This window comes from Syngnathoides biaculeatus, chromosome 9 (genome assembly GCF_019802595.1).
Source record: "Syngnathoides biaculeatus isolate LvHL_M chromosome 9, ASM1980259v1, whole genome shotgun sequence".
Lineage (NCBI taxonomy): Eukaryota > Metazoa > Chordata > Actinopteri > Syngnathiformes > Syngnathidae > Syngnathoides > Syngnathoides biaculeatus.
In genome coordinates, this window is record NC_084648.1 from 12,160,180 (window position 1) to 12,170,293 (window position 10,114).

The 10,114-nt window shown below is 44.5% G+C and overlaps 1 protein-coding gene across 2 annotated transcripts in view; it reads right to left on the reverse strand.

Moving 5' to 3' along the window:
• The window catches only part of znf827 (zinc finger protein 827), a 91,385-nt gene extending 81,858 nt beyond the window's left edge, over positions 1 to 9,527 (reverse strand). For both annotated transcript variants that reach the window (XM_061830366.1, XM_061830365.1), the window contains exon 1: positions 9,186 to 9,527. In XM_061830366.1, coding sequence (XP_061686350.1) covers positions 9,186 to 9,228 — 43 coding nt within the window. In that variant the 5' untranslated portion in view covers positions 9,229 to 9,527. The remainder of the gene's footprint in view (positions 1 to 9,185) is intronic.
• Between the last annotated feature and the right edge of the window lie 587 nt (positions 9,528 to 10,114).

The following is a 10,114-nucleotide window of genomic DNA, read 5'->3' on the forward strand; positions in this document are numbered from 1 at the left end:
AAAACCACAGGGTGGAGTTTCCTTTGTTGCAAAGCGGACGCTGTCGCCCGTGCGGGAATACAAAGAGGCCTTAAGTTAACATACTGCACATATAATCTCTTTCTCTCCAGTTTGCACATCATTTTAAACTTCTCTATAACAGTGGAATACATGGAATCTACCTGTAACAAAATACATCCAAACAAAAATACTTGGCGAAAAGGTGTATGTCAAGCCAGTTGTCTTCCTGCGCATTAGGCGACGTAATAATTCAAGACTCACAAGTGTATATAAAGATACATTTTCTAAATCACAAGTGGTAGTTATTAAGTGCCTTTGCCATAAAGCACTTATCTATACGTAATCTATCTTCTTCTTTTCCTTTCGGCTTGTCCCATTTGGGGTCGCCAGAGCATGTTATCTTTTTCCATCTAAGCCTATCTCGTGCATCCTCCACTTGAACACTCACTGTCTGTCTTCATGTCCTCCCTCACAACATTCATCAACCTTTTCTTTGGTCTTCTTCTCGCTCTTCTCCCTGGCAGCTCCATCCTCAGCACCCTTCTACCAATATAGTCACTCTCTCGCCTCTGAAAATGTCCAAACCATCCAAGTCTGCTCCCTCTAACCTTGTCTCCAAAACATCCAACTTTGGCTGTTCCTCTAATGAACTCATTTTTAATCCTATCCAACCTGCTCACACCGAGCGAGTACCTCAACATCTTCATTTCTGCTCCCTCCATTTCTGCATCCTGTTGTTTCTTCAGTGCCACCGTCTGTAATCCGTACATCATGGCCGGCCTCACCATTCTTATAAACTTTGCCCTTCATCCTAGTGGAGAGTCTTCTGTCACATAGAACACCAGACACCTTCCGCCAATTCGGCATTTGCACAAACCTAAACCAAGGCAGTAGTTAAGTCACTATAAAATAATCAAATGAAAAATGGGATGAATACAGCCATAAGTCAGCGTGCCTTCTTGTGTCGTGTAACAGTGTATTATGACGCCGCTGCACAAGTTAGTTCATGGCTCTCAGTTTGCAAACAAAAGATGATGCATTGGCACTGTAGTAAACAGAGGCCCCCCCTGTATTTTCAGAGATAGTAATGTGAAATAGCATCATATTGATGCTTTGTATCCACATTTCATTCCTAAAACAATAAAACAGGTTGTGCGTGCAAAGTGTCCTTTCAAGTTCAAGTACAAAACCGGCTGCCTTGTCTATGTGCACTCTGATTTGTCTCGAGCTGCAAATAAGGTTAACATTTATGTGTCGCCATCGATCCAAACATTGAGGCCTTGCTACTTTGGTGAAACCGGGCCCATTAAACCTTACCCCGCTAACTGTTAATCCTAATGAGCCTCGGTGATTTCAGGTACTATCAAATGAAATGCACACTCGCGCGCACACACAAACCCACAAGCGCTGCAACCGCCACCTGTGACATCGCATGGCGAATTCATTTCCCAATTCGAGCTTGTGTATCATTATTCGCTTGAGCTCCGATCGACCGACACAGCCGCAGACCCCAGTGGCCATTCATCTGAGCTGGGGAGGGGGAATTATGAGGGAAGGGGGATTCTAGGCAGAAATTACCCCTTAAATTTTACGCCAAGGGTGAAATGGAAACCTCCTCTCATTTTCCTTTCCTTTTAATCCAGCGTTTTTAAGTCTGGGCCGCAGCAAGGTCATTATAATCATAGCGAGTGGAAGGCAGCCAGAGAGCCACCCGCTATGGCGCTAAAGTAGACAGCGAACAAGTCATCGGCGGCGGGCTGTCAAAAGGAATGCAGAATTGTCGGAAATGTTACCATTTCACATCGCTGTCTACTGACAAAGTTAGAAATCAGATACAATACACGATCGATTTACAGTAGTGCCAAAATTTAATACTTTTTAATGTCATTCAAAATGGAGCATCATTATATCGGTAATCAAACAGAATGTACAGCTCAGCCTCTAGCAAGCAATGATTTTGAATGTAGGTAAAACTTTCATCAAAATGTACTGCAATACATGTTTACCATTTTTTTCTCAAAGTGTAACCTATGTACATCATACAACTAAGGTATGTACAGAACCGTGACTTGACTAAATAACGGCAGTCCAACGTGACTAACCAGATTAATCCACGTTTTTAGTATATTTTTATTGCTACATGTTAAACAAATTACCGGTAGGTGCAGTAGATTCTCACCGAACCAACAAGACCCAGCATTCATCACATGCATACTCTTAAGGCTGTGCCGTTGAGCAATTTGTTGAAAAGGGTGTTTAAAAAAAAATAAAAAATAAAAAAAAAAAAGCAGTGTGGCATTCAATCAGTGAGGTAATCAATTTTGTCAAAAACAGTTGTGAATCAGGTGGCCCCCATTGACGGATGAAGCCGGCACCTGTTGAACATGCATTTCTCCTTGAAAGCCCGAGGAAAACCAGAGACACGTGACAGAATAACCAGAATGGCAAAGGCTCAGCAAATGATCAGCTCCAGGACAATCAAGGACTGGCTGGAGTTACCTTAAGTACTGTGACAGTGAAAAGACGCCTGTGTGAAGCTAATCTATTTAAAAGAATCCCCCGCAAAGTCCCTCTATTTAAAAAAAAAAAAAAAAAAAAAAAAGCCATGTGCACATCAACTGGCCTAAAGAGAAATGGAGGAACATTTTGTGGACTAATGAGAGTAAAATGTTGTTTTGGGGTGTTTACTAATATGTTTTGGGTCCCCAAACACAATAGTAAACATGCAAAATCTTGGTTCCAAACCAACAAAGTTAATGTCATGGAGTGGGCGAGCCCAATCCCCTGACCTTAATCCAATTGAGAACCATCAAAAATGCGGTTTCCAAATCAAAAACCAAGAAATGTAGATGAATTCTGGAATATCGTTAAGGAATCTTGGAGTGAAATAATAGCTGAAAGTTGGTTGACTCCATCCATGTCATACAGATGTGAATCAGTTCCAAAAAAATAAATAAAAACTCTGAATTGACAAAAACAATTGAGCAAAATCTCAAGACTATTCTCTTAAGTAGTCAGTTTATACAAGTATAAATACTACCTCCCCCCCTTTTAGGACATGTATTCTGGCCAATCATAAAGTAAAAACAGGATAACATGTTTCCAATGTAGTGTTTACCTCTTTGGCGTAACTTTGCTGTTATAACCAACTGAACCATCAAGAACCCTTCTAAAACTCGCCAGAGCTCGACTTCCTGTCGATTGAGCTGACTGCCTTTTACACGGACTCAAGACTGGTCAACTTTCCGGGCCACATTTCCTACCTCGACTGCAGTGAGTCACGCACATCCCACAGTACATTCTTTGCTGTACTAATGAAGTAATTCAAGGTGTCGCCGCACAGACAGCAAAAAGTGCGACAGAAAGCAAAATGACACGGAATGGATGTACAAGTATTGAGTGCCATCAACAACAAAAAAATAACTTTGCAGCCGCACTTCGCCCACACGCAATAATAAAACTAAATTTTTTTGTAATTTTGTTTCATTGCCCATCTGTCTGGTATGCATGGATTAAATTTGGCAGGCATCGGACAAAATTTCTAGAATCAAACCTCTGGAAATGGCCAAACTGACCCTAAGCGCCGACTTCGAACTAAAATCCCAGACTTCGTGTCTTTTCAAGCATAGTTCCGAGAATTTTTTTTTACGGTGTACTCGTTAAAGAAAATGCTTGCAAAATGTCATGTTGCTAACTAAGTAAAGCTGGCTTTGAGAGCTGAATAAAAATAAATCAATAAATAAATCTGGAGTGAGCTACAAAGTAACTTTTAGGTTGGGCTCACGCCTGCTAAGCAGGCATACCACTGTAAAAAGTTGATGTATTTAGGATATGTAGGATAGGCTCCAGCACTCCCACAACCCTTGTGAGGATAAGTGGCTTGGAAATGGAGAGTTCAGGATTAGCACACCTGCAGAAACAAGGACCAAAGAGGACCCTACTGGGGGTTGGGCGTTGTACTTTTGAGATGTCCTGTCTGAAGAATCTCAAAAACTGAAAATGTGAGAATAGTTTGTAATTGTCATAATGCTTTACAAAGCCAGTTTGTCTAATGACACTGCGAGGCAATGCCCTTTTCAGCTGTGTGTGGTTGGCGGCCGACGCTGACAAACAACACGCAGCGGTGGCGTCTTTGTTTGATGCCCTCCTTGCGGAATTTACGGACGGGCGGGTAATAAGGAAGTAAAAACGACACAAATAAAAAAAGAGTGCTGCAAGGTCACGGAAGAAGAAGAGCGGTTTTCACGGCGGCAACAAAGGTCATGTTTACTTGTCAAGAGTGACGGCGCCATACTGTACCGTGACCTCCATAGCTGGCTTATGCGCCCGCGTATAAACACACACACACACACAAGGCTTGGATACACTCTTTTCGATGCGGCGCATACACTTCTGTTAAAAAAAAAAAAAAAAAAAAGTCACCAATGATGACAAGTTGTACCACAAACAAAAAAACTGTTTTTGTTCAATCAACTGTTGATAAACTGTCAAACAGTTGATTTTCGCATGGTTGTATAAATTGGGGATTAACACACAACTACTCGGAGTTGCTGATGTTTTAAATGAGGTCACCGCTGCGGAGCGAGCTGTTTGGCTCGTTTACTTGCAGCCCAGCGAACGTAATAAACAGTTAACTTCCTCGTGTTGGGAACCGACGCGCACAGCAACTGCGAGCGGGGCCCTGACGTTTTTAAACGAATTCGCCGTGGTGGAGCAGGCTGTTAAGCTGTTTAGCTCCTTAGCTCGAGAGCTTGCGAACATATGAACAGTTCAATTTATCTTAAGTGTCTCTGTTGTGTACTACACGGCGCACATGGAGCAAGGCTCCGCAGTCCTGGATGGAGCCAACATCTGCCAGCGTTCCATGAGCCCACTGGCGGCTAATGACACAGTCATCCAACTCCCCGTCGGTTCACTGAGGAAGCCTCACGCCAGCTTATTTACCACAACAATATCAATGTATCGAGGCTTCAAAACTCATCAAGTCCATTTTATTGAGCAAAAAGTAAATCAATAGCGTGACAGGCCTGGTGTTCATGTTCTGATGGGACAAGCTGTTGGCAACAGGTGTAAAACTGGTCGAGACAACCCTATTTAAAAAAACGTTTTGCACTTTAGGTGGAATTGGGAGTCTTGGAAACAAAAGTGAGTTACAGAAAATAAAATCGATTGCTCCAATAATTTTGGGGAAGCCAGCAAGCTCATAAAAGCCATACTTTGTTTGATTTAATCTTCCCCGAGGGCAGAGCTATTGGATGCATGTGGTCATCCTGCATTAAATTGTTTAAAACTCTGGACCGCCAACCAAACCAGAAAAACTGCTCTGTGAGAGAGAGGCACCAAAATGACCCAGACACACAGAAATTCAAAGCTGAAATATGTTTTGTCATAGGTGACATGCCATGACTCCTCCTTGTGACTGGTGAAGAATTCAGCCTTGAGATCATTCAGAAGCTCCAAAACGACATTGCTGAATAGATGATATCGTGTGATAATTTTTGTTGGCATTCCGAAGAAAAGCGCTGCCTCTCATTTTTGCCAATGCTCCACTGGCACTGTTTCCCCATTCGGGATTGCACCTGCATTTTGGACGAGATATTTTATGACTCAAAGTCAGCCAGTACAATTTGTCTCAGGTTTGATCAGTTACACAAGTGAAATTAATCATTTTTCTTGTATTCCTCCCAAAATCTTAAACATGAAATACGCATTTGGTATACGCAATCCTGGTCACGTCCGGTTAGTAGACCAGCTTCCACATCTGTTTGCCTGCGCCATCGAGTTTGTGCCAATGTTTTTGCATGCACAAACATTGAGGACATCAGATCCTATGGGAGCAACACACACAATGAGAGTAAAATAGACCTGATAGCAAACATCGGGATGACAGCAGTTTTGCACCATCATCCTGCACATACCACGCAAGTCGCCCCTCACGCCACATGCCCCCTTACTCTCAGAAGGTGACGAGTCTAACAAGGACAACCTCTCATTGTCTGCTGCACGAGTGAAATGACAACAACACGGCTTCTTCCTCCCGCATTGTTCGCCATTCATGTGTGAAAACGGCTCTTACATGTTCCTTTTGCGGCACATGATCCTGATATCACACGTGACTAGAATAAAGCATCTGGCCAGTTAGCGCGAGCAATACATTTTTACTCAGTTTTCCTTGCCAAACAGTGCAAAAAGATTGACTCAAATTCATCACAAAAGACACAGAAGATCCACATTACATTACAGTACTTTGTTCACAAAAGTTAGTTTGTAAAAGGACTGTAATTTAACGTTTGGCACAGTCTTAATGCCAAATGCCCTTCCTGATGCAACCCATCTGTTTTTTATTTATTTTTTCTTCCGGGCTCGGGACCGTCAGTGGCAAGCTATTAAGAGCAATAGCCTGAAATATATGAAATGCAGCAGGTGTACATTATTTTATTAGCATGTCCAAAAGGGTCACTCTGCTGATCATTTAATATTACAGTCGATTCACTGTATATTACAGGAGACCAACAGTGCAGCAGAGGGACATCGCCGTGACGATCCTCAACAAAATACTGTGCACCTTTACTAAAGTCCTAGCGGTACCTTTGCAATGTCAATTTTGTCCAGCCTGTTCTGTTCCCTGCTAAAAAAATTTTATAGAAATTCTATACAAATCTATATAATTCTACATAATATGTACAGAACAACTTGTTCTATAAAACTTTGGCTGTGATTTTCTATGGAAATTCTACAGAACAATAGAATTTCTATAGAAATTCTATAGGACTTGGGTCCTAAAGTTCTATATTTGTTTAGAAATGTTCTATATAAAATTTTTAGCAGGGGTATAACACGACGGGTAAACAACCAATGTTTTTACGATATCAGCAAAATGCTCAACCATGATGCATCCATCCATCCTCCAAATAAGATTATTTCTACAACACGGCAAAAACATAACAATAATTGAATACAATCCAGAGGATGAGCTGTGTTTAGGTCGTTTTTGTCAAGACCAGACTCCCTATGCATCTGAACCTCAGAGAACACGTGTCTGCACGGTTTCTTATGTAAATTAGCCACATGCTGGCTGTGTCTTGGCTGCTCAGTACAATGCCGTTACCGGAGAACGTCACAGCGATGCTTAAAAAGGACTAGTCAGAGTGACTAACAAGTTACAAATGCTAAAAGATTGCCTGTCCAGTAAATTATAGTCACATAATAGCGAGGCAGTAGTGGTCAGCGTGTCTGCGGGTTTCAATATCCTCTCTCTCGCCCAAAAGTCATCTTTATTCAGAGCCACAAGCCTTTTTTTTTTTTAGTCTGTCCATTTATTGTATTACACAGGAGGCCAGTGTTTAAACCTGCTAATAAATTGACATTAGCGTACCAGTCCTAGTACATAGTTCATGTAATGGGTGTGTTTGTCTTCCAAAAAGAAAGAGGAGGACAGTTTGTTTAAAAGTCAATCCGGGACACGATCCAGCTCACCCAACACCCTAATGGAGGACAAGCAGCGAAGAAAAGGGATGGACGACAAAGACAACTTGACCCAGGACCAGATTAACTCCATGCATTTTACTTCCTATGAGGGAAAATTGCAACAAAGCAGGGGTAGACATTTCAATGCCGTTATTTTTAAAACCTAGGTGTTGTCATGAGATACGCAGCGATGCCATATCCAACTTTCGATAGCGGCGGAGCCGATTCCGGCCAAACAAAGGGCAGTTAATCGACGTACATTCACACGGGCAACTTAGTCTTCAATGAACAGAATGTGCATGTTTTGGGGAAGTGGGAAGAAACTGGCATACCCCCCAAAAAAATCCACGCAAGCACGGAAAGAACAAGCTAATTCCACACCAAAAAAACAGAACTGAGATATGGAACTTGAACCTCGGAACTGTGAGACAGACGTTCACCTTGTTGTCATGTAATTGTGCGCGTATTACCGAAATATTAACAACTACTCTGCATAGCTCACGTAATGTAGGTTTGACGGGAGCGACGTGATCAAGCAGGTTAGCCTGTCGGATTTACTGGTTCTGGGTTCGAATCCTGGCTCACGTGGGCGTGCAACTCTTCACCCACTTCCCGCACTCTAAAGTCATTCCAAAGCCTAATGGAGCACAACAAACGAGCGGTATATCTCAACGCTGACACTAGATGCTGTCATAAAGATGATACCGTAGCACAGCATCATCACAAAATAGCAATACAAGGAACAAAAAAAAAAAAGAACAAGAATCTCCAGTCATTCCTGCACCATGAATCCATGGCGACCCGAGAGTGCAACTGCAGCCCCCTTTCCTCTCCCCTCATTCCCTGCCTGCACTGATAACGGGATCCAAACATATGATGGAGGGCCAGATTTGAAGAGACAAAGTGGGAAGCCCGCTAAAGAATGGGAGCGGGGGGGTCGTGTTATTATTATTATTAAAAAGATGGCTACTGCGGCACGACATTGGCATTTGTGTAGCTTCTCCCCCACCTCGTCTAACCGCGTTATTGATCCAAGTCTGTCTGCAATGAATGGCTGCAAAGGGGAAGAGGAGGGGGAAGAGGGGGGAGGAGGAAGAGTGGGGGGGGGGACCATGAACTTCAGGTGACCGACCATGACGACTCTTTGACAGGCGGGCAGCTAGAAAATGGTGGGGGTTAAAAACATCTTTCCATACTTTTTTTTTTTTTTTTTTTTTAGGGAATGAAGTTGAGGTACTAGCTTAATGCTCACCGGGCATCGGCGCGCGGAGCGAGCCAAACCAGACTCCGGCTCGTCTGATCCGGCTGACCCTTCGTTTTATTGCGGCCACACTGCCCGGGTCCTCCCCTCCCTCCACCCCCGGAGAAGCCACCTAACCAGGCAGACATGTTAGCGAAAACAGCGCGGTGGCGTTTCTCGCTACCACGTTCTTGCTCACCTCCTCTTCTGCCCATACACGCATACAACCCGCAACCTTTAAAAACCTATTTTTTAAGGGGAGGGGTGGGGTAGGGGGGCAATATCGATTATGAACGTCTCGCTCGCTTATGGTTCCTCCCGCTGCTCTCGGGGGCTGGCTAAAGCGTCGCCAACAACATGGCTGCCTCGCTCGGACCCGAAAAAAAAGGAACCCGCGGAGAAATCTAACCTAGCCTCTTTTGTCTCTTTCACCTCTTTAACCCCGCCGAGAATGGCGCACACAAGCCGCGGGACTTACGTGAAGGCAGGCGCTTGGGTTGCTCCTGCTTCCTCCTTGGCATTTTACTCCCCCCCCCAAAACGCTTGTTTTTTAAATCACATTCTCGTCCTGGCTCCGGGAGACGGAAAAAAAGAGGCTCGCTCCCATTTGAAGGAGACCGGAGGGGACGGACGGACGTCGGGCGGGCGGGCGTTTAGGCGGGCAGCCGTCACTCCTTGCTCGCTCTTGCACCTGGCTGCCTGGCTGGCTTGCTTGCTTCGCTCGGTTCACAGTGGGACCGTCGTCGGTCGCAGGGGGGGGGACGAGAGATAGAAAGACGAAGCGAGAGCGGGGGAAATAGGGGAGCCCGACCCGCGGAGGAGGGGTGGGGGGTGGGGGGCGCCGCCTGGGCCGCTTTGCCTGCTCGCTCGCTCGCTCGGCTGTCTTGACTGTTGTGCGCCTCGGAGCCCCCCTAACTAACACTAATGCGGGGGATCAAAGGGCAGCAACAGCAGAGCAGAGCAGACGGGCGCGCGCGCGCGCGCACGCCGGGCTCTCCTGCCCGCGCGCGCGCACACGCGCGCTCTCTCGCACGGCGAGTGGTTGAGGTGCTCGCCCCCGCGGCAAGCAAGGTGCCCCCCAAAAGCGTCGGAACGGCAACAGCCTGCGAGTTCAACCATATTGGCTGTACTGTATTAACAATGCCTCACTAAGTCATTACGTCATGATGTATATCAATGTCAACAATGCACAAAATTGTACAAATGTTACCGAGGCACAATGAGTCTTCACTGTATATATTAGTGACGTACCAATATGTTAATCTCATTTTTTTAGGGGGGGGGATTAGATTTAAAAGTCTTTAAATTCTTCTCCAATGCTACACTTGCATGGGTTTTCACTTTGATGGTTGTTTCTACATTACTAATACCATCCATCCATTTACTTTGCCATTTATCCTCACAAGT